The 25,187-nt window shown below is 45.9% G+C and overlaps 4 protein-coding genes across 5 annotated transcripts; 3 read left to right on the forward strand and 1 right to left on the reverse strand.

The window, feature by feature from the left end:
• Window positions 1-1,206: 1,206 nt before the first annotated feature.
• rnf167 (ring finger protein 167) lies at window positions 1,207-7,682 on the forward strand. The gene is made up of 10 exons (XM_084683932.1): window positions 1,207-1,676; window positions 2,398-2,526; window positions 2,683-2,763; window positions 2,872-3,009; window positions 3,112-3,199; window positions 3,311-3,401; window positions 4,071-4,176; window positions 4,327-4,420; window positions 4,972-5,052; window positions 5,355-7,682. Exons 2-10 carry the CDS (start codon window positions 2,428-2,430, stop codon window positions 5,783-5,785), a joined length of 1,209 nt encoding a protein of 402 aa, XP_084540058.1. The 5' UTR covers window positions 1,207-1,676; window positions 2,398-2,427; the 3' UTR covers window positions 5,786-7,682.
• A 2,277-nt stretch (window positions 7,683-9,959) lies between these two features.
• Window positions 9,960-14,388, forward strand: pafah1b2 (platelet-activating factor acetylhydrolase 1b, catalytic subunit 2). Its single transcript, XM_084683942.1, has 6 exons — window positions 9,960-10,422; window positions 10,958-11,045; window positions 11,160-11,249; window positions 11,473-11,589; window positions 12,146-12,268; window positions 12,397-14,388. The coding sequence occupies exons 2-6, from the start codon at window positions 10,965-10,967 to the stop codon at window positions 12,673-12,675; spliced, it is 690 nt and encodes a 229-aa protein (XP_084540068.1). The 5' UTR covers window positions 9,960-10,422; window positions 10,958-10,964; the 3' UTR covers window positions 12,676-14,388.
• A 1,360-nt stretch (window positions 14,389-15,748) lies between these two features.
• Window positions 15,749-18,952, forward strand: apoa1a (apolipoprotein A-Ia). The gene is made up of 5 exons (XM_084683941.1): window positions 15,749-17,191; window positions 17,299-17,431; window positions 17,622-17,672; window positions 17,798-17,942; window positions 18,112-18,952. Exons 3-5 carry the CDS (start codon window positions 17,630-17,632, stop codon window positions 18,710-18,712), a joined length of 789 nt encoding a protein of 262 aa, XP_084540067.1. The 5' UTR covers window positions 15,749-17,191; window positions 17,299-17,431; window positions 17,622-17,629; the 3' UTR covers window positions 18,713-18,952.
• A 1,882-nt stretch (window positions 18,953-20,834) lies between these two features.
• On the reverse strand, window positions 20,835-25,048 carry rnf214 (ring finger protein 214). Of its 2 annotated transcripts, none has more exons than XM_084683929.1 (16): window positions 24,908-25,048; window positions 24,742-24,790; window positions 24,470-24,638; window positions 24,323-24,382; window positions 23,976-24,116; window positions 23,692-23,825; window positions 23,525-23,593; window positions 23,280-23,376; window positions 23,061-23,149; window positions 22,868-22,949; window positions 22,663-22,758; window positions 22,250-22,575; window positions 21,700-21,817; window positions 21,461-21,610; window positions 21,139-21,240; window positions 20,835-20,974 (listed from the first exon to the last, which is right to left on the reverse strand). In XM_084683929.1, exons 2-16 carry the CDS (start codon window positions 24,786-24,788, stop codon window positions 20,912-20,914), a joined length of 1,743 nt encoding a protein of 580 aa, XP_084540055.1. In that variant the 5' UTR covers window positions 24,789-24,790; window positions 24,908-25,048; the 3' UTR covers window positions 20,835-20,911. The 2 variants fall into 2 exon arrangements, with proteins under 2 accessions (XP_084540055.1, XP_084540053.1); XM_084683927.1 differs by having other exon boundaries at window positions 24,880-25,043.
• Window positions 25,049-25,187: the final 139 nt, after the last annotated feature.

Genomic DNA, 25,187 nt, shown 5'->3' on the forward strand with positions numbered 1-25,187 from the left:
TCTTTGACTACATCTGGTTAGCGCTACCGAGATAATGTGCAGCCTAGATTACTGTATGATGAACAATTGACCAACAAATGTGGGCCTTGTGGTTGATACATAAGTTGAATAACTGTCAAAACAATAACTATCAAATCATACCTGTCATTTCAAGGGAGTCAGAAATGATTTGATCCTAATATCTACTGGCTACTGGTGGCACCTGATGCTAATATGACATCACTACAACATGGGCCAGTTGAGAGTTTATTGTAGAGATGCAACCAATGTGTTGTTTTGATGTTTCTGTCATGTAATTTCTACTAGTACTACCCTTTTCGTGAGCCATTTTTATATCAAATGAATATGTACAATACTGCAATTCCAGTTGGTTTTGGGTCTAAACTAGCCTGACGTTGTCAGACTCATATTTCTAGTCAGAATATGAGTCTGATAGAGAAGGGTCCAAATGCAGTGCTCCCTCCTCAGGCCCCTCTAAACTGGAACTCTCTCCTCAAGCCCCTCTAAACTGGAACTCTCTCCTCAGGCCCCTCTAAACTGGAACTCTCTCCTCAGGCCCCTCTAAACTGGAACTCTCTCCTCAGGCCCCTCTAAACTGGAACTCTCTCCTCAAGCCCCTCTAAACTGGAACTCTCTCCTCAGGCCCCATTTTTCATGTGTATTGGTCTGATAACTCTCCGTTGGGCTGTGACTATGGGGCGTGTTTCAACCGAACTCGTAAAACAAATGCCTCTTCGCTCAATTGGATAGACCTACAACCAATCAGAGCAACGTAATATGTTCTTTGTTGAAAACGAATTCAACCCAAGCGCTCTTTCGTGACGTTGTTGATTACGTTACTGTTGATCATCTGTCCATCATCGTATAAAGCCCGCCCTGGCCATTTCATTGGTCTGCCCAGGTCCTGGTTTTATATAGCTTGTCCCCAATACGAGCCCCTCCAGACCCAACTTCACAACCAGATGTTTTTGTGGGCGGGGCTAAATTGGGCTGGAAGCCAGGCTAGGTCGAAACCAGTCAAATGTGCTAGCCTGGCTTCCAGCCCAATTTAGCCCCGCCCACACAAACAATTGGCGGGCGGGCTTTATACGATGATGGACAGATGATCAACAGTAACGTAATCAACAACGTCACCAGAGAATGTCTAACAGGTTCTGACGTCACTAAACAGCGCTTGGGTTGAATACGTTTTCAACAAACAACATATTACGTTGCTCTGAATGGTTGTCGGTCATTCCAATTGAGCGAAGAGGCATTTGTTTAACGAGTTCGGTTGAAACACGCCCCATAGTCACAGCCCAACGGAGAGTTATCAGACTCCTATTCTGACTAGAATTATGAGTGTGACAACGTCAGGCTACAAATGTGCAGTTCTTCAATGACTCATTGACTACTTAAACATGGTGGAAGACATGCAATATCTCGCCATTCCACAAGAGGGAAGTGTCGACCCTGCCTGGTTTGTTGTTTAACAGCAAAACAGGAAATGCTGCTTCAATGCTGTCTCCTTAATGATTGTTTTACAATACTCTGAACGAAGATACACTACCTTAAACACTAGTACTATACGAATGTATATTTAGGTACACACAATATCTCCAGTTGTATATTTAGGTACATGTTAAACCTCCCGTCCTAGCGAGATACAGCTTGGTCTCTACGAAACTATTTACTGGGTAAGTAACTAGCTACATTAGCAAGCTAATACTAGCAAGCTGGAAGAAAGGCTAGGCTAGGTGGGTCGCTAGTGCTAACATCAAAACAACAATCGTAACCAGCTGGGTCCAATGGTTCAGTTTGCGTGGAAAGGTAGACTATCAACCCTGTAATAATAGATAACACTAGTGGAATGTGATGTCTATAGTGCTAGCGAGTATAATGTCACAGCGTACTGTAATCCATAAGAACATTTAGACTCAACGAATATTCAGTGGTAAGTCGCTAAGGTTAAGACTAACGTTACTGCTACCAGTTCTTAGTCAAGCTACAGTAGGTTCTAGCCAGCGATTTAGATAACTCAACCTATATCGATGCCATACGTACGTCTAGCCTAATACAACTTCAGCCGAATGTATTATCTCCTTGAAAATACATTTTCTCCTTGACCTAGATAATACATACGAAACAAGACTAACCTATTGGTAGCTAATAGGTCGCATTTACCCACGTTGCATAACTTATCTAGCTAGAGCTAGCTTATTGCTCAGTAAGTTTAGCACCATAACAAGACAGGCCTTTGAAGGTGTGGTTATGAAGTCCCACAGCCTACTACTACACACCATAAGAAATGTTTTATGATTACATTTTCAGGTTCCTGTTTTCAATAGTGTTGACTAACCTAACTGATCAGTCAGCTATACATTCTTTAATCAATTGAATTTTAACTTGACCTTTCAGGTAAACCAGTTAATCTGCCTCGTAGCTAAGATGTTGAGTGCGTGGTGCATGGGGGCCCGTCTGGGGGTATTGGCCGTGGCACTGTGCTGCACACTGGCACCAATACCGACACATGCCTACATTTATGCTGTGAGTCATCCGCAAACTCGTTGTTGTTTCATTCTATATTTCATTATATCAGTCCTGTTTCCTTATTCGTTTAAAATATATCCATTGTTTTGTGTGTGTGTGTGTGGGGGGGGACTTCGTTGGACTTGAAAATAACTTTTGTTCTCTCCCTATTAGCATTATAGCAATATGACCAACATGTTGTTTGAGGACCTGCCCGCCTTGTTTGGATCAGACCTGCCCAAGGAGGGTCTTATGGTGAGAAAGGATAAAGAGCACATTGTTGACAGGAGCGACGCGCTTTTGATTCGGATGACCTCTTTTTTTAATCGGACAACTTTCCTTTCTTTGCCCCTTGGCGTGTAGGGTTTGCTGGTGGAATCACGCCCGCTCAATGGGTGCACACCCATAGAGCCTCCGCCATCTCTGCCATCGCCCAGTGATGCTAATGCCACAAAATTTATTGTGCTCATCCGACGCTATGACTGCAATTTTGACATCAAGGTCAGTTCATTGGAAATCCAAGTCAAAATGTTTTAATTCCCCCCCCCCCCCCCGCAAGTTGTTCAACTCACTCTTGTGCTTTCACTTGATCGCAAACTCCAGGTCCTGCATGCTCAGCAAGCTGGATTTAGTGCAGCGATCGTTCACAACATGAACTCTGACACTTTGCTGAACATGGGCTACAGCAATGGTAAGTGTCATTACGAGGCCCTTTGAAACACGACCAGTTTGGGCTGGAAATGTGCCAATGTCAATTCGGCAACCTCAGACGGTGTGAGAAATGGATTGTCTTTGTTTACAGACACAATAGCGGAGGAGATCGAGATACCTTCAGTGTTCACCAGTTACTCTGCCTCCCAAATTCTGAGGAGTTGTATTATTCCTGAGCGAGGGTAAGTAGTACGTGAGACCCATGGGTTTTATAAAATTGACGACTGAACCTTTCATCCATATACCATACAGTAAACCTACGAAAGTGTAACATTGGGGCAGATAAAATAATTGTGGTGATGTAGCTGGGCAGACATTTTTTTTCTGTGGCCAGGTAAGGTTTAGGGGGAGGGGGGTAGATGGCATCTTGGTTCTAAGAGGGCATTCATGACTCTGGACCATTTGTGAGTGTGACAGACTTGGCATTAACATTCTGAATTGTAGGACTGATTCGTTTTACATTCTACATTCTCATGCTACATAATTACTTTATTATTCCTATGACACAACATGTGAACTTGTGACATCACAGAGACTTCACAACTTTTGCTAACAATGGGAATGGCTCGGGAGAAATGGAGATGGATTGTCGGCCCAATGGAAGCCTAACCATTTCATATGGATTTGTAGTGTTCCCATCGAGTTGATCCCGTTCGTGAAAACATGATGCAAAACACCATGGCAGAACTGCAGAGTGTTTGGCTGATTGCGAACCCCATCATACTCATAGAAACTCTACTGAGTCTCTCCATCATGTGGCTTTTAGTCCTGGGGCTTGACCATCCTGAGGCGAGGCACTCTTTAAACAGTGTCTACATGCAGAAGCTGATCATTCTGTATTTGATGTGCAGGGCATATGTGATCCTCAAGCCTGAGTTTGCCTTTCCCCTCTCCTACTACCTCATCCCCTTCACTGGAGTGGTGGGCATGATCATCCTTGTGATGGTTGTAATCATGGTAAGTTCTTTGATGGAACGTGTTTTCTATATTTGTCCTCCTGGATTTCTGTAACAGGAAGACCGCGAAGCTCGACTCACATTTTAGTTGGTTGTCTTAGTTGTCTAGTGAGGTGAACACCCTTCCTTCCATCCCCTTCCCTTGGTTTAGGTCGTCCGTTGCGTGCAGTACAGAAAGCGGATGAGGAAGAATAGACTGACCAAGGAGCAGCTGAAGAAGATTCCCATTCACAAGTTCAGTAAAGGTAAAGCTGGACCTCGGTTTAATCACTTTAATAATCCCAAAGGAAATTCAGGTGTTCACGGAACTCTTTATGTAGTTACAGAATACGTTTTATTTTATTTTTAATAGTGAAAAAAACGCAACACATAGAATATACACTGTGTAGCACTTTGGACTTCAAACTTACATTTGGCAGCCATTTTGTTTTTAATCTAGTTTTATATGTGAGAGTGTAAGCAGGTGACCTATTACGAATGGATTTAACGGTATTCCTGCTTAGGAATGTTGATAAACCGGAAAACAAATGTGCAATCAAATTTCCAAATCCTGCTCTGCCTGTTTAATACGTGTCGGTGTACTGGCATACTTCTATTGCTTAGGCCTCTAGTCAATTCTTGTAGATCTTTTATCGCATGTCAATGGTTTTTCCTTTTATTCACCTTTTATCAACCCTTGAGTCTTGTTTTTTTGTGTGATCTCTACAGTTTTTATTTTTTACTTTTTTTTAATGTAATTGTAAGAAGATTCAATGTTTTCTCTCCAGCATTATATCTGTACCGTTTCCTTCTGCAGGGGATGAATATGATGTATGTGCGATTTGTCTGGACGAGTACGAAGAGGGCGACAAACTCAGAGTGTTACCTTGTTCACACGGTAATCTGTCATGAATAAACATACATACATACCTACATACATACATGCATGTACACATACTTTATTCCATCCACTGGATAAATTGCATCGTTTCATCAGTGTACCAAAAACAGTTAAAGCAGTTAGTTACCTGTATTTATTTATGATGAGTAGTTTAATTATTTATTTGTGAGTGGTTTTAACCGGACCGCAGTACTTTATTTCGTTCCAGCTCATGTACCATGTTTTCCGAATGACAATAAAATGATCCTTATCCTCAAAGACAAATTGTAACAAAATTGTCCAATGTTTGGTCTCCTCAGCGTATCACTGCAAGTGTGTGGACCCCTGGCTCACCCTGACGAAGAAGACATGTCCGGTGTGCAAGCAGCGCGTCACCCGACCCAACCCAGAGTACTCCGAGTCCGAATCCGAGGAAGAGGGGGCCAGAGGGGGTGGAGGAGGGGAGGAGGGCGCCGAGGGGGAGGCCGACACCGAACGCACCCCCCTGCTCCGCTCCGCTAACCCGGGGTCTCCCACTGGCAGCCCAGGGGCCTACTCGGCCACGGTGGTTACGGTAACCACCGCGCAGTGCGCCGGCACCCCTCCACTCTGTGACTCCCCAGTCCTGGGCTATGAGGGCTACTACTCCCCGGAGGAAGACTCTGACTCTGATGCCGGTGAAGGGGGGGACGCCCACCCTTCCGATGATGACACTGCTCAGCTCATAGGGGGGGGGGCTGTGGGCGTGTGATCCGCTGGTGTTGACGATTGATTAAATCTGTATGAGCTGGAAAAGGTCAGTCTGTCGCCAAGGTGTTTTTTTTTTTTTTTACCACACTAAAGATTTTAAATGGTTTATGAAGTCTGGATTGTAACATTGTCTGTCATAGACTGTAGACTTTAAAACACTCGTCACTTTGGTTATCATTGAAGATTTTTTGGTGTTCTACCACACCAAGTTAGAATTATTATAGTTTTTATTCATAGTTTTAATATAGAACTATGATCTGTTACTTCTTTTAAAAGTTTTTACTTCTTTTAATATTCTGTATTATATGGAACAAAGTTAATTCAAATGGGTTATGAGTTCAGCCAATGTACTGTTAACCCATCTTGGACAGGCCCAACCTTGAAACTACAGGGCCCAGATTTGCACAAAATCATTGGACTGCCAACTTGAGTTTAAAAGTTCATTGTGAAATACTAAATACTGTTAATGATTTATTAATCATCCTCTAATTTCCTGATTTTATTGATATTTAAGTCAATTTCAGGGGTCGCAGTTTAACTGAATGTTATGGTTACATTCATGTATATAGGTGTTGAATTAAAATGTCCTTGATGATACAGAATTGTAGGGTTTACAGTTTAATTCATTGTAATTCTAAGAAATGCATCTCCAGTCATAATGCAAATTATTGGATGAATCCAAACATAATACAACGTTTTTGATAAATCATGAATCTTATGCTTACAAAAAGACAGTTCAGCTGATACTAAATCCTATTGGATGTTTGTGTTTCCTTAGATTGCCCAGAACTGCATTCTAGAAACATTTATGATAACAAGCAACATGCAAATACATTAATTGCACTGCATTTGAAGTAAAATACATTTTAATAATAAAACAAATAAACATTTGTCCCTACAAATTAAGAATAGACCCCCCAACCCTGATATGAGTGCTGCATTACTCGGTGATGGCCTTTATGGAAGTCAAGATTGTAAAGGGGCCATAACCAGTTTTAAGGGAAATGACAGAAGTGTCACACTGTCTGTTGGTCCCTTTATACTATAGGGGTCCTGGAACACGTGTTCTTAGTTATATGTATTTCTCTTTGGGTTTTGTTCTTTGGTGTTGTCGGTAACTAGAGGGATGTTAAGTTTTACGTGATGTTTTAATGTATCTGATTTATAGGCTACTCTTAATCATTAATCAGTGAGATAAGAAACATATCTAATAAAATGTTTTTTTTTTTTATCTTTATAATAATTATATTTACAACCCTTGGTATGGTAGTTTTATTACCATGCAGAAATACCAATAACATGTTATTTGGCTAATGTTTCCGGTAATGTTTTCGGTTGGTCACATTTTTGCTCACAACAGCCTTTATTCGACTGTTCAACCAAGGTTTGCTATCGGGAAGTTCTGTTGTGTATCTGTGTATCTTAAGGGACCCTCGTTCATTTAACACGCCATTTTCTATTGCTGGTTTAGACATTAAGACCTCTGTAGAGATTATAAATGTGCAATGTGTGTCCAGTGTATTTTCTTGTACCCATACTTCAAAATACACTCCATATAACTTTTTGATTTTCAGTGAATTGAGAGATCAGAGGAAAGCAACTAATATCCTTATGTCTCTTCTGTTATATGAGTTGTTGTGTACATTTTTCATAACTTTCGGTTTACATCTTAAGAAAACGATGTATGTATTTGTCGACCCATATGTGAGAATCAATGTGTGTGCTTTTTGATTAGAATGTGCCTAATTTGAGTCATAAATAATTTTGAACTAAATTACTTCAATGTGCATATACCAAACTTGAGGTGTGATTCCAATTTAATGGGGCTTGAAGTCAATCATGTATGTATTGAAGAACTTTTGTATGTCTAAATGTTTATTAAAACACAAAGACTAGTATTATGTGTCTGTGGGATCTTGAGGGCAACTCCTGCGTGACATAGCCACAAAGTGCTTCTTATCTGGTTTTCTGACATTTTTTATAAGGACATCATTAAGCACTACGACTTCATTAACGGGTGATTACCTGAAAATGCGTTGGTCATTACTGGACTCGCCTCTAGCCGTTCCATTTTTTACCATGAAGGATTATCGCCAACAGAAAAAGGCCGGTTACAATACCATTGAGTCTCGATGACTAAGGCATGTGTCTAAGGCACATGTTGGCCCTTTTGTATTAGCGGGTGGGGTGACAGCCATTCAGCTAATGAAGAATTAAACAAGCTTGAGTACGTCAGATTATATCCCTCTCTTTCAGTAAAGCTTCTTGGCTTTGATGCTGTTTTTAATCCTTCTTTTGCGTCCTGACATTTCCTCTTTGTTCTATACACCAGTGAATAGCGTCTACTGTAATGTCTGTTAGCTTAAAGATCTCAGGATGTTGGGTGCTTCGCTGGCTCACAATAAACGCATTCCCTTTATCAATTCATTTTAGCATATGCTGGATTAAGATCTTTAATGACTACTCTGAAAATGTGACATCACACATTAAAAGATATATAACCGCCAAAGTGCCAAAACCTTCACATTTCCAAATGACAAAATTGCATCTTTGTCAAATGTGTGTCTTATGCCGAAGGTGAAACCTTTTTGTACATATTTGAAACTGTAACTAAGACTTTTGCCTTTGCTGATAAATTGCAATACCTGATTTACAAGCTATGACACCTCACTTGACCCCATCTCCCTATTCCTTTGCATCACTCTCATCATTTTTGCTTCTTTTGCTCGTCTCAACCGCTATTTTGCTGGATTCCAAAGAGTACCCACAAGAACTGGATTATGAGGTATGTGATGGTGTATATTTAACCTTACAGATAGGCCTATTTATTTGGATTTATCTACAATGTATATTTAAAAATATGTATCTAAATATTTACTTTGTAGATATCTACTTTGTAAATATTTTACTTCAATGTGTTAATAGTTTTTTTATGTAAAAAATATTTTTGCATTCCCTTGAGTATCATTGGGTAGAATAGTGACTTTGACCAAGATAATGATAGAGGATTTACAGTTGATACAGGATATGAATTTATATTATATTATTAATAGATCAAACCAAGAGATGTGTTGATCTTCTGAATACATGTTTTGCATTATCCTTAAAGATATGCAGCTGACCTTGGTTTTTGTGTTATCTGAACTCCATTATTATGTATCACATTACGAATTTTAATAAAAATGGATTGGACAAGTTTGCCATTGCTTAGAAGATTATTCAAATCCAGTATTTCCATAACATAATTGAAAACATCTTACTGTTTATATTTCAGATGTTGTCAGATAACGCTTTTGACGTACAAGAAGACTCCATACCCCTATATCAGCCTGTAGATGTTGAAGGATCAGGAGAAAATTTACTATCTGGATCTAGAGATATCCGAAGTTTAGCAGAACCGGATTCAGAATTTATAATGGTAAACGATGCAGAGCCTATTCGTGTCTGGCCACGTGTCCTCTTAGACCACATGGGTCACAAGTACAGAGCCAGGACTAAGAAGAACCCAAAACAAGAATGTACCAAGTAAAGGTAGAAGATGTTAAATGACAGACAATCCTGCCAAACACACTGAGGTACATTCGTCACACTTTCCTTGAAGAAGTTTTGATCAATGGCTCTCAACTATTTTTATGAATAGAATATCCTCATGTATACAGACTTTAAATTTAATGTTTAGTGCATCTCCATTGTTATTTTTCTGTCCACAGTTATGTTGCCTGTGTTGCATCAATACGTCGTATGAATAATGTTTATTTGACTGAATATTCTAAATTCTTAATAAAATTAATCATATTGTGCAGAACATCTATTCAGTTGAATGACTCCTTATTCGTAACTAGTTGTTTACCAATGTGCCAGAATGTGAAAATGTGAGTTAGATTTTAATTTCAGTTAGATTTAATTGGTTGTGTTCAAATTGTGTAAATGTGCAAAATCAGCTCATATTCCATGGATTAGCTTATTAATAGGCTCAGTTTGTCATTCTATTATTGGCATGATACGTTTACTAAAAGATCAATTGAAATTGATTGGGCTTGGTGGTTCTGGACCTTTAAGTATCGAGGATTAATGAAAAACGTACTAATATTATTAGTTACAGTAGGCTACATATTTCGGTTTGTCTCAACTTCTGAAATTCACTTCTGTAAATGGGGCAGTTAATGTAGTCACTTTTACTTTGAAATTCTTGAGAAAAAACAACAACTACGATGTTCCGTTTTTGATGTCAATTTCACACTGGCTGGATGGACGAAAGCGAACTGAGGGAGGACTAAAGAAAGGGAAAGCGAAGAGGAACGAAAAAAGAGACGGGTTAGATGCTGGATGCGGGAACTGGATAAGAACCCTTTTTGTGTACCAAGTAGTAAAATAAAAGATAGGACCTTGTGATATTATTTATTGCATAAAGCAAGGCGAGGAAGTTTGTTTACGTCTGGGTTTTATCACTGGCTAGTTTGTATGGGAAGCTAACCTAGCTCGCTCGCTAGTAGGATCCTAGTAGCGCGGGAGCAGGCATCCTTGGACGCACGGCCACATCGGAGGCTGGCACTTGCAGGCAGTTTCTGTGCCTCCGGGGAGGCTCCTTGCTAACTGGGCAAATTACTAACCACGCATTGGATCATCAGAAGCTACCAGGTATGGGTATAACGTTGTCGGTGTTCTCAAAGACTATCTAGTTCAGCTAGCTAATAAACTACTGTACTACTAGCTAGCACTAGCTAGCAAGCTCACGGGCGTACCCTGGTTGTGTTTGTGTTGGTACTGACTGACTGCAGCACTGCGATGGTCTGTGCACTGATTATGGTACCTGGAGCAGGCCTAGAAACTAAGCGCAATATGTCGGCAATCAACTAACACCAGCAAGTTCAAGGCCTATTATGACTTTCCAGTCTACATTTGACATTTGAATTAACTACGTACATTGCATACGTTGGCTGCCAAAAACGCCCAGCCATTTCATTGTCATTGTTTGATGTGTAAATCAATGGGTCGGTCTTTGTGGTGGTTAGAAAACACCCACCCTTCTCCTGTTCTGTCTTTGCCTCCCGGAGGCCTGTATCGAGCAAGCTAGCTGTAGCCTATACTGTATCCTTTACCTGCAACACACCGACTGTTGGCACAATGGAAATATGAAACGGCGTTTGTGTGACCCGTGACTGTTGTCTGGCAGGGACGAGATGAGTGGCGACGAGATGAACCCCGCAGCGGTGGCCGAGCCGGTTGAAGATGTGCAAGGCGACGAGCGCTGGAAATCCCAGGTTAGCAATCATTTATCAGACAGACATTCTCCCTGCATTGATTTAGTACAGTTAGTGCATCGTCCGACTTGGGCTGCTGTTGTTGAGTGTGCCCATGCTCTGTTCCATCTGCAGCACATGAGGTTTGTTCAAGAGTGCAAGGATGCTGAGCCAGAGGTGCTGTTCGTGGGAGACTCCATGGTGCAGCTTATGCAACAGTACGAGGTGAGAGCTGTTCACAGGGTGTCTGTTTGAATACATATCCGTAACATGGCTGGCATGATACCAGGCTGTATAACCAAAGCATTGACTTGTATGGCCCATGTTCATTTGAGGCCTGTTAGCAACTTGGGCCTTAAGGCCCAGTATGTCGCACGAATAACACCCCTTATTACAATCGTGGTGCTCGTGTTCCGTTGCTCTTGACGATACGCGGCTGTGTCCACAGATCTGGAGAGAGATCTTTTCTCCTTTGCACGCGCTCAACTTCGGCATTGGGGGGGACACCACCTGTAATGTGCTGTGGAGGCTGCAGAACGGAGAGCTGGATAACATCAGACCCAAGGTGGGACCCCCCAGAGACACAACACCATGTCAGACTCGGTTACATTTACATGTAGTCATTTAGCGGACGTTCTTATCCAGAGCGACTTACAGTTAGTACAGGAACATTCCCCGAGGCAAGAAGGGTGAAGTGCTTTGCCCAAGGACACAATGTCATTTTGCACAGCTGGGAATCGAACCGGCAACTTTCTGATTACTAGCCCGATTCCCTAACCGCTCAGCCACCTGACTCCGGTTAGATCTGTTGAACAAAGTTGCCTTCATTCCTTTAGCAGACTCTTTTATCCTAAGGGATGTCCAAATGCTAAGTACTGCGGATAATCAAGGTCCACGAGTACCCGGTTTTAACGCTATATCGGTGGTTAGTGCCAAGGAATGGTCTTTATTAGTTAGTGCTGTGATTATGCAAAAATGCACAGTGCACCAAGGCCCATGGTTGTTTTGTTGGCGTGCTGAGTAGATCCTGAAAATATGGTGATGTGAAGGTATGGGGGGGGCGTGGAGGTTGGCCCTGATTGGATGTAACCCGAAACCGCTTCTCAACTGCTTCCCCATAGGTCGCGGTGGTGTGGGTAGGAACCAACAATCACAAACACACAGCGGAGCAAGTTGCAGGGGGGATCCTCGCCATCGCACAGCTGCTCACCTCCCGCCTTCCCAAGGCCAAGGTCGTTGTGCTGGTGAGCGGGGGGAACGGCGTCGGATAACGGCAGGCGTTTTGGAGAAATACATTCGGCGTTGTCGTTTTCTATGTCATTTTTGATTTTCACCCCACCTCACACTGTGCGTCGTGTCCGAACCCCACCAGGGCCTGCTGCCTCGCGGCGAGAGGCCCAACCCCCTGCGGGAGAAGAACGCGGCGGTCAACGGCTTCCTGCGCTCCTGGCTCCCGCGGCTGGGCCAGGCGCAGTTCCTGGACGTGGGCGCCGGCTTCGTCCAACCCGACGGCTCCATCTCCCCCCAGGACATGTTTGATTTCCTGCACCTGACGGCGGCTGGGTACCGCGCCATGGCCAAGCCCCTGAGCGAGCTGCTGCTCCAGATCCTAGAGGAGAAGCCCGAGGAGAGGAAGGCCTCGCTGGTCTGAGAGGGTGGGGATGGGATGGGGGCGGGCACTTGCGCCAGAGGCAGGCTTCACGCGTCCTTCTGGGAGAGGTGGTGTGGGTCGGTTGGGGGGTATTATTATCAGACGTGTGAGGCATGTCTCTGGCTGTTGGATATGTCCCTCACTCAAAGAAGGTGGAGCACGGGAGAGAGAGAGAGAGCTCCCTGGAGTGCGAGGGTCTGCAGGAGGAGTATGTGGGACCACCTCCATGCGTGCTAGGAGGCTGGAGGCGAGGTGACAAGAGAGAGGGGAGACCGCACTTAACACGCTCACAGTACACACTATAGCTAGCGGCAGCATTAGCACGCGGGAGCAAACGAGAGCCTCGGTGAGTTTGTGGAGAAGAGGTGAAGCTGGGGGGGAGGGTCCCAAAGCACTCTCTTGAACCTTGTCTGTAGAGCAATCATTCTCAACCGTGGTCTTTAAGTACCCCCTGTCCTGCATGTTTTAGATGTTTCCCTGTTCCAACACACCTGATTCAAATGAATGGTCGTTAGCAGGCTTCTGCATAACTAGATAACGACCCATTCATTTGAATCAGGTGTGTTGGAGCAGGGAAACATCTAAAACATGCAGGACAGGGGGTCCCTGAGGACCTGGGTTGAGAACCACTGCTGTAGAGCAATGCGCAGACCACAATTGAACACAAACATGGGAGTTCGAGGCAGGACAGAGACTCTGAAATAGACTTTGTCGTGAGTGAACTCGCCTCACTGCACTTGTGCAGTGTCCATCAACAGCGAGGTGTATATCAACAGAGACAGCTTAGGAGCACATGGAAAAACAAAAGGTTTGTTTAAGGCCCTAAACGAAAGTCCATACACAGTTCTAACTCTCTGTGCCTTGCCGACTCCACAAAAAAACCCTGACATCGATCGGACCAATCATCCTCCGGCACACTTTTTGTCAGACACAATGCAAACCACTGGCTCTCTCTTCCCTCCTTAAAGAGTAAACAGCAACTCAAATACCATCTCTCTCTCCCTCTCCTCCCCCACATACGATCCACCTGGGCTCGTCCCCAGCCCGTAGATTCATCGATGTTTCTTGTTTTCTGTGTTTTGTGTCATGTTCTCCCCCCCCCCCCCCCCCCCTTCTCTAATTCACTAGCACCTGCCTTCTAACACATGACATTGTCGCTGGACTCTAAAACTGAAAGCCCTACGCTAAACGCTACTGGTGCAGGTCGGCGTGAGATCGACTGCACGCTAAAAAAAAGCCAATCACAGCTCACCCGGAGAATGTCATGTGTTTGTGGCCTTGAGCCTGTTCTCGTTGTGTATTATCCCGGTGCGGTTCTTTTCGAAAGTAGTTACCGAGGTCCTCTCCCTGGAGCATCAAATGTTCTCATGTTCCTACCGTCTTGCGCTGTACATGTCTGCTACCTTGCTCTATATCGATGTACACGTCTGTTACAGTGTGTTCGTGCGAGAGAGCTAGCCTTTATACAGGTAAGAAGTGTGTGTGCGTGTGTGTGTTAGTGTCACTTGCGGAGTATGTGAATCGTTTCGTGCGAGTGGTTCAAAGTGACTCATTTGTATATAATACATATATGCGAAGCTTGGATAGGTGACCTTGTGTTGCGAATGCCGTTTGTAAGTAAGCGTCTGTACCCTGTGCAAAATGCACCGTCACTGGCTTATTGTCACATGCTAAACAAGATAAAGCATTCCAATAAAGGACCGTGGATGTAAACGTGTTGTGGGCGGGACTTCCTTATGTGAACGTGAAGTTTGGGTTGTGAGTTGTGTGTTATAGATGTGTGTGTCAGGCCTTTTCCTCTAGGGGGAGCCACAGCAAGCAAGATGCACCTTAATTTGAGTATTGATAACATCATAGATATTATATGTTTTAACATTTACACAATGAACTCGGTAAACTACACCAATTTAATTGAAGCTGCATTCTAGTGTTATTGTAGTGTATGACAAGTTATTCCGTTTTTAAACTTTGTGAGTGATATCTGGTTGAATCAGACTTTGTTTTTAAAACCTGGATCTCCAATTTCCTGTCCTGGACATGGGTTCCACAGTGCAACAGTAGGTGTTTGCAAATTGAAGGAAACCTTTGTCGACACACTGAAAGCTTGTGTGACTAATGCTGACGTCAATCTTGTTCCCCCAGTTTTGCTGAATCGGCTTCCGAATACTGCCAAGTAACACAAGTGAGCACTAGTACTGAGACTCGGGTTTACAGTTTAAAACAGCAAGGACTGACACGTTGTGAATACAGAGAGGGGGTCACAGCCCTCTGAGACACACCCTACTGGCTTACGTCATAACCAAGGTTGGACTGGACGTCCGTAGATTTCCCAAACAGCCGGTGAAACGGCCACGGCATAATGGAAAAAAAAATCTAATATATATCATAATAATACAGGGTCATGGGCCGGTCTGTGATTCAAAGTCTCGGGCTGTTTTTCAGTGCCAGTCCAAACCTGGCCAGACGTGCCTGTTACTTTGTTTCATATGAAAAATCATGTCTTGATTGTAATGCAAAGGTCAAGTGACAACCAGTTCACTTTCTAACAAACCAAGGTTATAAGTAGTGGATCCTGTTTGAAAGTCAATCAAGTCTAGTTCGATTATATTTTATAACCACAGCTCTAGGTTTCGACTCTGAATGTTAGCTCCTGTAACGTTGTTTCAAACTGAAGCATCTCTGAAAAGTTTTCCAAATCATCACATACGCCCTTCCATCTGGTCATTCTTCAACACTCATTCATTTGGGGTTTTAATGTACACTTGGACCTGACGGGGGTCTCGTGTCGAATGAAAAAGGTCAATTAATAGACAACGTTCATAACATTCAATGCTCGACAACAGGCTCCACACTCACTGTGAAAGTAAGGCTGTACAGCCCGGAGTTTACTGACCATGGAGATAAGAGACTGTTGAACAGAGACTGTCGTCTTAGAACCACTGCACCAACTGACACCGGTGACACAGAGATAAGGTATCATTCTGCTGTCGAGAGAGATTCATAGATTCAATGTACATCTCTCAAAGTCTCCCTCTGGCTGATAGCCGTGTACAGTCCAACGTTCTACGGACGTGGAATTGTTTCTTTAGGGTGCCGGACATGCTGGTGCTTAATCAACATGAAAACAGTGCACGTGGCTGAGTACATTAGTTCCAACGCAGCTGATTGGGACCCATCTCACAATCTAGGTGATTACATTTACATTAAGTCATTTAGCAGAAGCTCTTCCCAGAGCAACTTAGTACAGGGACATTTTCACCAAGGCAAGTAGGGTGAAGTGCCTTGCCCAAGGACACAACGTTATGTTTCCCGGCCGGGAATCGAACTGTCAACTTTCAGATTACTAGCCTGATGCCCTAACCACTCAGCCACCATTACTGTATGTCCTAGCAAAGACTTGGACAATGTACCCCTCACATTGTAGAAGAATTGTGGATTGGGTTAGAAACTAATTTGGAGTTTGAAATTGGAACTGTTCTGTCTGAGGCCCAATTCTATTTCTATTTTCACACATTGGATGGACGTCCCTCCTCTCAAATGTCTCTCCACTCTGGAAGTTTAGGTTCTAGCAGTTTTTCTGAGAAAAAAGGGAAACAATTAAATAAATACTGTAAAAAAACAACAAAAAAACACTAAAAACAGCTATTGACATGATCAAGTGACTTGAATCAATCTCAGTCCAGAAAACAAAGCAAACTCCATGACAGACTCAGAGATGCGCTCAAAGTTCAGAAAAGACTAGCATTCATGTGCCTGGATTGTGACAACATTCTGATCAAGCAGCATACCTAGTAGAACGTTAACCCTCTGAATGAGAATGTATAGTAGAAATGGCACAGAAGGGGCAAGGTTTGGAACACGTTGCCAACCCGGTTACAACACCCTGCAGGTTTACTGCTGTGGCTTATGGTTTCGCTGTGACAGATCAGCGTATCTTATCTGTTGCACTAGCTGTATCTACTGGAAGTGTTTGACTGGACAAGAAACCGTTGCTTGGACTAAAATGGGAAAGTCTCGACCCGTAACACAGGCTGTAACTTGGCTGAGATAGCTCACAGGCCATCAGGTTTGATAGGTCATATTCCAATCACCTATTAGGTTAGTGACCGAAGGAAAACATCAGTAAAGTGAGGGAGCACAACAGAGGAACATGATGATGAAATAATAAGCAAAACAATCATAAAAATAACCCCTCAGAGAATGATAAGAGGTAGAACCTGGTAGACATTGGGTCGGTGCCATCTGTTCTTTTATGAAAAGTATCTAATCATCCATCATTTGTGTGTAGAAGGCCTCCAAATACTGGAGACGCGTTGATGTGTACAGGTCTGTCTGTGCATACCTGGGCAAATGTTTATCTTTTACAGTCACACATGCCTACTTGGTTACTGGTTACTCAAGCATATCTGCTCACTCCTATCCATCAAGCAGCAAAAAATCTCAGTTATAAGGAAAAGAGGACTTTGGATGGGGGTACGATTGCATGACAGGGACATCTGATAAACCCATGTTGAAGGTATGTAAGCTGTTGGCTGACGACGTTGTTCCCGTTGGAAATCTCCCCCTCCTCCTCTTCCTTTTTTTTTTTTTTTACCTCTCTGACCCTTGAACTTGAACCTCCAGGTGGGCTGTGAGGGGCTGAGGTCCACCCATTGAGCCACACACACGCAAATACCAGACCTACCCTCGTTCCTATAAAAGCTGTCAAGCCCCGTTCATCGTTCTCAATCTCACAGAGCAGCAGCACCTCCCCAAGGTAAGAGACATTGTCAGGAGAGTTCTCTGAGGAAGGACATGGCTTGAGAGCTAAAAGCCTATGGAAAACCATCGGAATAGAAAACTCCAGAACACCAGCTGAAAACCTACATCTTGTCGTCGCTGAATTCTGACACTTCTCCACACAGCCGCTAACGTGTCTTTTCTTTCTCTCTCTCTCTCTCTTCAAGGATTCACCATGAAATTTGTGGCACTTGCACTGACCCTCTTGCTGGCCGTCGGTCAGTATTTGCTCGTGCTCTGATTCAAGTGTCGCTGGCTGTGTTTGACCCATTGGGTTAGGCCTTAACGTACTAAAACACCTGGTCTTTCCTGTGTTTTTCCCCTCCACCCCCTCATCATGCAGGCTCCCATGCCATGGCTCTGCAGAACGATGCTCCCTCTCAGCTGGAGCATGTCAGGGCTGCCGCCATGGTGTACCTGACCCAGGTTAAGGAGACCGCCATGAAGACCCTGGACCATCTGGACGGAACCGAGTACGCCGAGTACAAGTAAGACAAACTATGGGGTGGCTTCGCGTTATTGTGCTTTGTGTGTTCAGATGCTTTGGGGTGTAGATCATAGGATTACACAGTGTCTGACTTTTTCTGCTGCTCGTCCTCTAACCTAACCTAACCTAACCTCCCCCCCTCTCCCCTTCGCCCTCCCGTCCGTCCTCAGGGTCAAGCTCTCCGAGAGCCTGGACCAGCTGCACGCCTACGCCCAGACCGCCTCCGAGACCATCACCCCCTACGGCGACGCCTACTCCGCCCAGCTCCTGGACGCCACCAAGGAGGTGCGCGAGCGCGTCATGGCCGACGTGGAGGACCTGCGCGTCCAGCTGGAGCCCAAGCGCGAGGAGCTGAGGCAGGTCCTGCAGAAGCACATGGACGAGTACCGCGGCAAGCTGGAGCCCGTCTTCCAGGAGTACATGACCAAGAACAAGGAGGACGTCCAGGCCCTGAGGGAAAAGCTGCAGCCCCTGCTCGAGGAGATGCGCTCCAAGGTGGAGGCCAACGTGGAGGAGACCAAGTCCAAGCTCCTGCCCATGGTGGAGGTCGTCCGCAGCAAGATGACCACCCGCCTGGAGGAGCTGAGGACCATGGTCGCCCCCTACGCCGACGAGTACAAGGAGCAGCTCACCAAGGCCGTGAGCGAGGTGAGGGAGAAGGTGGCCCCCCATGCCCAGGACCTCCAGGGCAAGCTGGAGCCCTACATGGAAGACCTGAAGACCAGGGTCATGGCTCTCTACGAGACCCTGTCCCAGGCCCTCAAGGCTTAAACGTCTTCTAGCCACTCCCCCCCCCCCCCCCCGTACTCTCCCACAGACGCGCTCACCGCCACCACGCAACAGCACGGTTCCAACTGCCGATCAGGACACTCCGGACTCGTGTCACAGCGAGCAGAAAGTCACATCTACACCTGTGTGATAACACCCATGTCAGTGTGGTTCCTGTTGTTTATTGGTGGTCGACATTTGGTGAAACTTCATCGATGACATATTGTCAATAAAAACGCAAAAGTCACCAAAGGTTCTGTGGTAATGTTGTTCTTTTTTCCTCAAATGACGGTACGTTGAGCTCAAACACAGACACGTTTACGGACGAGTAATGCGTGTGCTTGCTCTCAGCGATTCCAAGACTGAAACGTCATGACATCACAAACCGGCGTGCGTTAGTTGTAGTGTGGCCCTGGTAGCTCACTGGTTAAGCACATGTGAACTGAGGCCTTACGGCGGGGGCGTGGGCTTGCATCCCTCTCGAATCATTAGTCCCCCCCTTTTCTTGTTGTCTATCTTCATTGATTCGTCCCAAAAGAAGCGGAAATTATCGGGTATTTTAAAATGTAACTTTCAAAACTTTACACTGCACTTTAAAGATATAGCGAAAGAATGCTCAACACACTTTAAAGATGTTTTCACCCCAAACCTCTTGATTTGAACACTAATCCCTGAATGCCAAATCTGGACAGTCACACTTACGGACTTGTCGTTACTCGATGACTTCAATCCCTCGATACAGTCGCCATACCATGACATGACCAGCAGATGTCCCTATCAGAATCAGAATGGGTTTTATTCGCCATGAAAGTTTGCACAGACCAGGAATTTGCTTTGGCAGGAAGGTGTTAAACATACATGGAGGGGATGTATCAAACGCTTCGAGAAACAGACTTTTTTGACACCATTTTTACAAATAGCTTGCTACTTCAGAAAGCTTTGTCTGCCCCCCCATCACTACCCTGAGCACAGCGTGAGCCAAATCGTGTGCAATAACTGAATAGTGCATGGTGTGTGATAATGATGTTTTATTTTTGTTCATTGACTTAAACAATAAGAATAATATTTCCTATCTTAAAAAAGGATTTGATGGTTCTTTTGATGTTGATACATGGTTGATAAATTGTTTTTCGTACTCGTCTTTTGTAGGCTAGGCATGTGAACCTTTGGTCCCTTTTCAGGACAGCTGATAGCCTATTCTGGATCAGAAGGCTGTTGTTTTCGACCTGTCTGAGTAACCCACCCTACGCGCAGGCTAACTGCATTAAAATCGCATGCCTTTGAACCTATACATTAGTATTAAGAGCCATACCATGTGAAATACTTTGAACCTGTAATCATGATTATACTGGGGTATATTTCCTCAGAATGCAATGTCGTGGAGTTGGTTCGCGTTCGTTACTATACCGTTTGAATGGCGAATTTTAAGGATTTTGTGTTCAAAATAGCATCTGATATTTACACAGATAACCGACATCCTTCTCTTGAATTCAACAACAAAGAAGGTATAATGTGAGACTTCTGTCTCCTCTTCTTTTGGTTGCGATATCAAGACGAAATCCTTCAGTCTTTGAATCGCGCGCGCTCCCGCGAGGGGGTGCCAATCCAGACTCATGCATCGGGTGATACAACACCGGTACTTCCAATAGGCGACATAAGCAGCCGCCTAGGCCACCATGAAGACGGGGGCAGCAGTTTACCAAGTGCATCCATTTAACCCTTGTGTTATCTTCGAGTGATTCTGACCCATCAGTCATTGTGACCCACCGTTGTACTGCTCCAACTTTACCGCATACAAAAACAAAGTGAAGCATTTTCTTTTAACCGTTGGGCTGTCTCAGACCCCCCATAAAATTATTCCTATTAGTTTTTGTATTGGGTAAACACAACGATGGTTCGTTATGAACCTTTGGGCCATGTTACCCGAAAGCAGCACAAAAGCAATGTCTTTCAAAAGCAATACCAGCAGAGGGCGCCAACCCCGACACGTCATATGTCCGTGTTGTGGTTGTAGCCCCAGGGGAGGGGGCGCAAAAGGATGTCGATTTTTTTCAGCAGTCAAGCTGATCTCAGGTAAATAAAATCCCTTTGAACCAGTGTAGACCTTCGGGATCAAACGTTAAACTTAAATCGAAGTTGTCTTTATTCATCAGTCAATAAAGAAGGGAATGTTTCATATCTCTCTTTCTTTCAAGGCCCGTTTCATTTAGCCGGGCAGAAGGGGCAGGAGTTGTTCTTGCTGGACTGCAGCCACACACTGATGCACTAAAAACCAGAGAAGAAGAAAAACAATCAACACATATCTTCCCCCCCCCCCCCCCCCCATTTAAAACAATGGAATGTTCCTCCGGGCTCGCCTGTCTTTTTGCAACAGCCAGGTATCCACGGTGATGGTGGCATCACACAGGGTAGAGAGTACAGGGGCTCACCTCCTTGTGTACAGTGTGATTGCAGCTCATGATGTGCTGATTGACCGCCTCCACTTGGTTTTGGCACATGAGACACAGTTTACGACTGCCCTGAGACACTGGCTGGACGCGTGGGGGGGAACAGGAGCAGAACATCAGGCCGGACATACTGGAGATATCGAGATATATTAGTAGAGATAACGTGCCTTATACATTAACAAGTGTGTGCGATGCTACCTTTGGATGCCAGTTACCAACCTGAAGGTATTGCCATGTAATACTTTCAGTTATGTATTTCTCTGATCCGACTCTTAATAGTCTACAGGCTTTGAGGAGTGTGTACCTGAGGTGGCCTGGTGTTGAAGACTTGCGCTACCACGGGTCTTTGCTGAGGGGCCATGGGTCTCTGGATGGGGCCTGGGGGGCGTTGGATTGGGGTTGGCGGACCAGGAAAGCCCCTGGCTGCGAAAGGAGGCCCGGTGGGTCCTTGGAGCTGTGAATATTCCGGTTCAAAAGGTCAGAGTCGGGGCCAGACCGGCGTACGCGTGGCCTTCGTGCGCTTCCATGCCGAGACCGCCTCACCGCTCGCTCGTTCTGTTCCAGCCTCAGCGCCACCTGCTGGGTGACCTCCTCCATGGACATGCCAGCCATGGTGCCACGGGACACCTTGATGTGCTGCAACACAGACATGAGCTGGGCCCTGAGGGAGGAGAGACAGGGAGACAGGGAAGGAGTGAGAGGTAGAAAGGGAGGGACAGAGAGAGGGAAGGGGGAGATAGGTGAAACGGGAGACGGAGAGGGGGTGAGAGGTAGAGACAGAGGGAGGGAGGGATAGAATTGGGAGGGACAGAGGAGAGGGAAGGAGAGAAGGAGAGACGTAGGGAGGGAAGGAGTGAGAGGTAGAAAGGGAGGGAGAGAGAGAGGGAAGGGGGAGATAGGTGAAAAGGGAGAGAGAAGGAGAGGGACAGAGAGAGGAGAGAGGGAAGGAGGGAGAGACATGTAAAAAAGGAGGGGAGAGAGGTAGAGAGGCAAAGAGAGGGAGGAAAGGTGAAGTTGCTCGAGGTCAGACACCATATCCCCGATAGTACGAGTGCAGATGATGTTCTAGTGTCCCAGCGTACCCGTAGCTCACCTGGTGCAGTGTGGAAACCTGGCCCCCAGTTTCTCCAGCAACTTGTCCAGTTTGCCCACGGGTGGGGGGTTACTGGGCGGGGGGGGCTGGGCAGAGGGCTGGGAGGAAGGGGGCACCGCTGGGAGGCTGGCGCCACTGGGGGGCGACATCGGGTGAGGGGAATGAGAGGGGGATGGGAACGGGGCGAGTGGAGGGGTCACTCGGGCAGGGGCTGGGAAGGAGGGAAGGTGCTGGGGGGCAAAGGGCGTCTCCATGGGGGGTCCCGTCTGGAAATGCTGCACGGGGGGTCTGGATGACAAGACGATCTGACTGATTACCAGTTCCACCTGGGAGGGGAGAGGGATGGATCCATCAGAAACACACACACACCCCCCCAGACACCCCCCCCCCCCCAGACACACACCCACACCCACCGTAGGGATGTGGGGAAGATCCGGCAGGTTGACCGTGGGAAGGTTCTCTAACTTGTGGCCGCTTTGCAGCAGCTGAAGATGATCCTTGAACTGGTTCTGAAAGGAGACAGAGAGGCAGGGGGGGGTATGGGGGGTGTTAGGGGGAGCACTTGACAGACTGACAGACCTTACGCAGGGGGGGGGGGGGTCCCTCCGGGATCCTCACCTGGAGGTCCGCGAAACCGCCGTGCACCTCCGCTTGGATCTGCTCCCACCTCTGCCTCTCGTGCTGCTTGGACGAGTCCATCCTGAAGGCACCAAGCGCTCGGTAAAACACGGGGAGATTTTGGGACAGCCCGGGTCCCCAATCGGACAGCGACACGGTTCGAACGGGCGCGAGGTGGGCGTGGGTACGTTACCGGATGGCGTCGATGTATTGGCTGACTTCCTTCAACCAGTCGTTCACTTGTGACAGGGTCACGTCCCTATACACCTCCAAGGCAGCCATCTGTTGAGCATATGGCGAACGGGAAATAGGAAGTCCTCATCTCACAGTGTGTATCAGTAGACATGGATTGTCTGTGTGTGTGTGGGGAGGGAGGGGGGTTCAGACCGGCAGACCGGCCAGCCCGACTGACCTCGTCCCTCAGGGCAGTGAGGCCGGCCTCCTCGGCGTCTCTCTGGAGGCTCCCCATCTCCGTGTTGAGCTCGGACAGCTCCTGTGCCCAGGTCTGCCTGCAGGGGGCAGCACAGGGTCAGGGTCACATGACCTGGTTCTGGTGGCAGGCTCCGAGTGCTGACTTGGCACCGTGAAAGAGTAAACCACGCAGCGGGACTGTTTGGGGGTTATGTTAAGGTGTGTTTTGAGTGTGCGTGTTCTTACTTCTCCTCGCTTTGTTCTTCTGTAAGGAGACTCAGTTTCTTGTTGATCTCCTCCAACTCCTGGGTCAGTCTAACACACACACACACACACGTTATGCATTTAAATCCACCTTATTCTGATTGGACTGCTGATCAGAGGACTCTATCCTCCTCCTCCTCCTCCTTTACCTGCTGTTCTCCTCCTGCATTCTGCTTCTCTCCGCATTAAGCTCCTGCTTCTTGACGGCAAAGTTCTTGCGGGTCGTCTTGCTGCAGTTCAGCTGCAGCTTCACGTGCACCGATTCGATCTTGTCCAAAACGGCCTGAACCCCCCCCCGCCACGAAAGCAAAAACAAATGTCAAGCACGGTTCAAAAGCTCTCAGAGAGCACGAAACACGACGGACGGGTCCGTGTGGGCGGCTCGCGGCAGCCGCCCGTGTCGACGCAGGGGCGACTGAGCGCGACGTCAGACCTGGTGCTGGCGTTTGCTCTCCTCGTTCTTCCGCTTCAAGGCGTCCACTTGGACGCCGTGCTCGACCTCCGCCTCTTTGTACTCCTTCTGGAGCTCCTCGTAATGTCTGGCCAGCTCAGAGCTGCAGTCCTCCACTGCTTGCTGGAGGGGGGAGAGCACAAGTGGGACAGAAAAAGAAAAAAAAACTGGGAGAAACCACGGAGAAATGTGTGAAGGAAAAGTGACATTGTACACGTGGTTTCTTTGCTTATGGACACGTGACGCCATGACCCATCAGGATATTGTACAGGAGGTCAATTTAGGGGATTTTAACACTATAGTGTGCTTTCATGTGGCTGTCGACATACCATCAACGACTCCCAGTTTGGCTCTGTGTTCACCTCTCTCTCTGTGGTCCAGTCTTCTGTCTATAAGGGACACGATCACACAAGGTGACTTGTTGACATGTTTCAGTTCATACGCATGCTTTAACAGTCTACATTCCAGAATGTTACCTGAATGCCTTGTTCCTCGTGTATCCGACCCTTCCAGATTGTGTGAGGTACGTTGAGTCCATCTCCGCCGGCAAATGTGTCGATCTCGTCCACAGAAGTCGAGCTAAAGCCATTACACCACTCAGTAGTGGTGGGGTCTGACCATGTTTGCTCGTCGAATCCTGCTGCACTGCAGACCAAAACAGTGAAAGTTAGCTACTTGACAGGCAACTTCCTCCTTTCACATCACTAGAAACCTGTACATTTCGCTGTGCACGTTTTATATCGCTTACTTTGTTAATTCCTCATCTACAGCCGACCCCCAGTCGATATCGTCCATTTCTAGAGAAAGTGAAAGCACGGACTTAGCAAAAGTGTGAACGAGAAAGATAGCAACCCGAAATAAACTGGTGCATGAAGTAATACATTACGTTTGTATTGTTTTAATCCTGATTATACCAAAATGTGTTTCCTTTTCCGACAACACTTGAAGGTATTCGCTCCAACAGCATAAAGATGAACAGAGTCACAGCCAAAATATCTGTGCGAGTGTCAAATCTTGGGTCTAGTAAGAAGCAGTACTTCCGGGTAATGATTTTTGTCGTACAATTTCAAAATAAAAGCGCCAGATTGGTTGTGCCAGTTTGGGAAAGAAAGATGGGTGGAAAACACGAGAGTGAAATGTATTTTGAAGTGTTGGACTTGATTCTGACGTTTTGCTTTAGCCCAAAATGTAATT

Source organism: Hypomesus nipponensis, chromosome 20 (assembly GCF_054491055.1).
Source record: "Hypomesus nipponensis isolate SF chromosome 20, ASM5449105v1, whole genome shotgun sequence".
Taxonomy (NCBI): Eukaryota; Metazoa; Chordata; class Actinopteri; order Osmeriformes; family Osmeridae; genus Hypomesus; species Hypomesus nipponensis.

Bases quoted from the DNA above. Each gene is read 5' to 3' on its own strand.
- pafah1b2 (XM_084683942.1), top strand. From the start codon at position 10,965: ATGAGTGGCGACGAGATGAACCCCGCAGCGGTGGCCGAGCCGGTTGAA. The intron at 11,590-12,145 runs GTGGGACCCCCC...GCTTCCCCATAG, and splicing joins TGGATAACATCAGACCCAAG to GTCGCGGTGGTGTGGGTAGG. The intron at 12,269-12,396 runs GTGAGCGGGGGG...GAACCCCACCAG, and splicing joins AGGCCAAGGTCGTTGTGCTG to GGCCTGCTGCCTCGCGGCGA.
- apoa1a (XM_084683941.1), top strand. From the start codon at position 17,630: ATGAAATTTGTGGCACTTGCACTGACCCTCTTGCTGGCCGTCG. The intron at 17,673-17,797 runs GTCAGTATTTGC...CTCATCATGCAG, and splicing joins GACCCTCTTGCTGGCCGTCG to GCTCCCATGCCATGGCTCTG. The intron at 17,943-18,111 runs GTAAGACAAACT...GTCCGTCCTCAG, and splicing joins ACCGAGTACGCCGAGTACAA to GGTCAAGCTCTCCGAGAGCC.
- rnf214 (XM_084683929.1), bottom strand. From the start codon at position 24,788: ATGGACGATATCGACTGGGGGTCGGCTGTAGATGAGGAATTAACAAA. The intron at 24,117-24,322 runs GTATGTCGACAG...TCCCCCCTCCAG, and splicing joins CAAACTGGGAGTCGTTGATG to CAAGCAGTGGAGGACTGCAG. The intron at 23,594-23,691 runs GTAAAGGAGGAG...TGTGTGTGTTAG, and splicing joins ATGCAGGAGGAGAACAGCAG to ACTGACCCAGGAGTTGGAGG.
- rnf167 (XM_084683932.1), top strand. From the start codon at position 2,428: ATGTTGAGTGCGTGGTGCATGGGGGCCCGTCTGGGGGTATTGGCCGTG. The intron at 3,200-3,310 runs GTAAGTGTCATT...CTTTGTTTACAG, and splicing joins GAACATGGGCTACAGCAATG to ACACAATAGCGGAGGAGATC. The intron at 3,402-4,070 runs GTAAGTAGTACG...TTTGATGTGCAG, and splicing joins TGTATTATTCCTGAGCGAGG to GGCATATGTGATCCTCAAGC.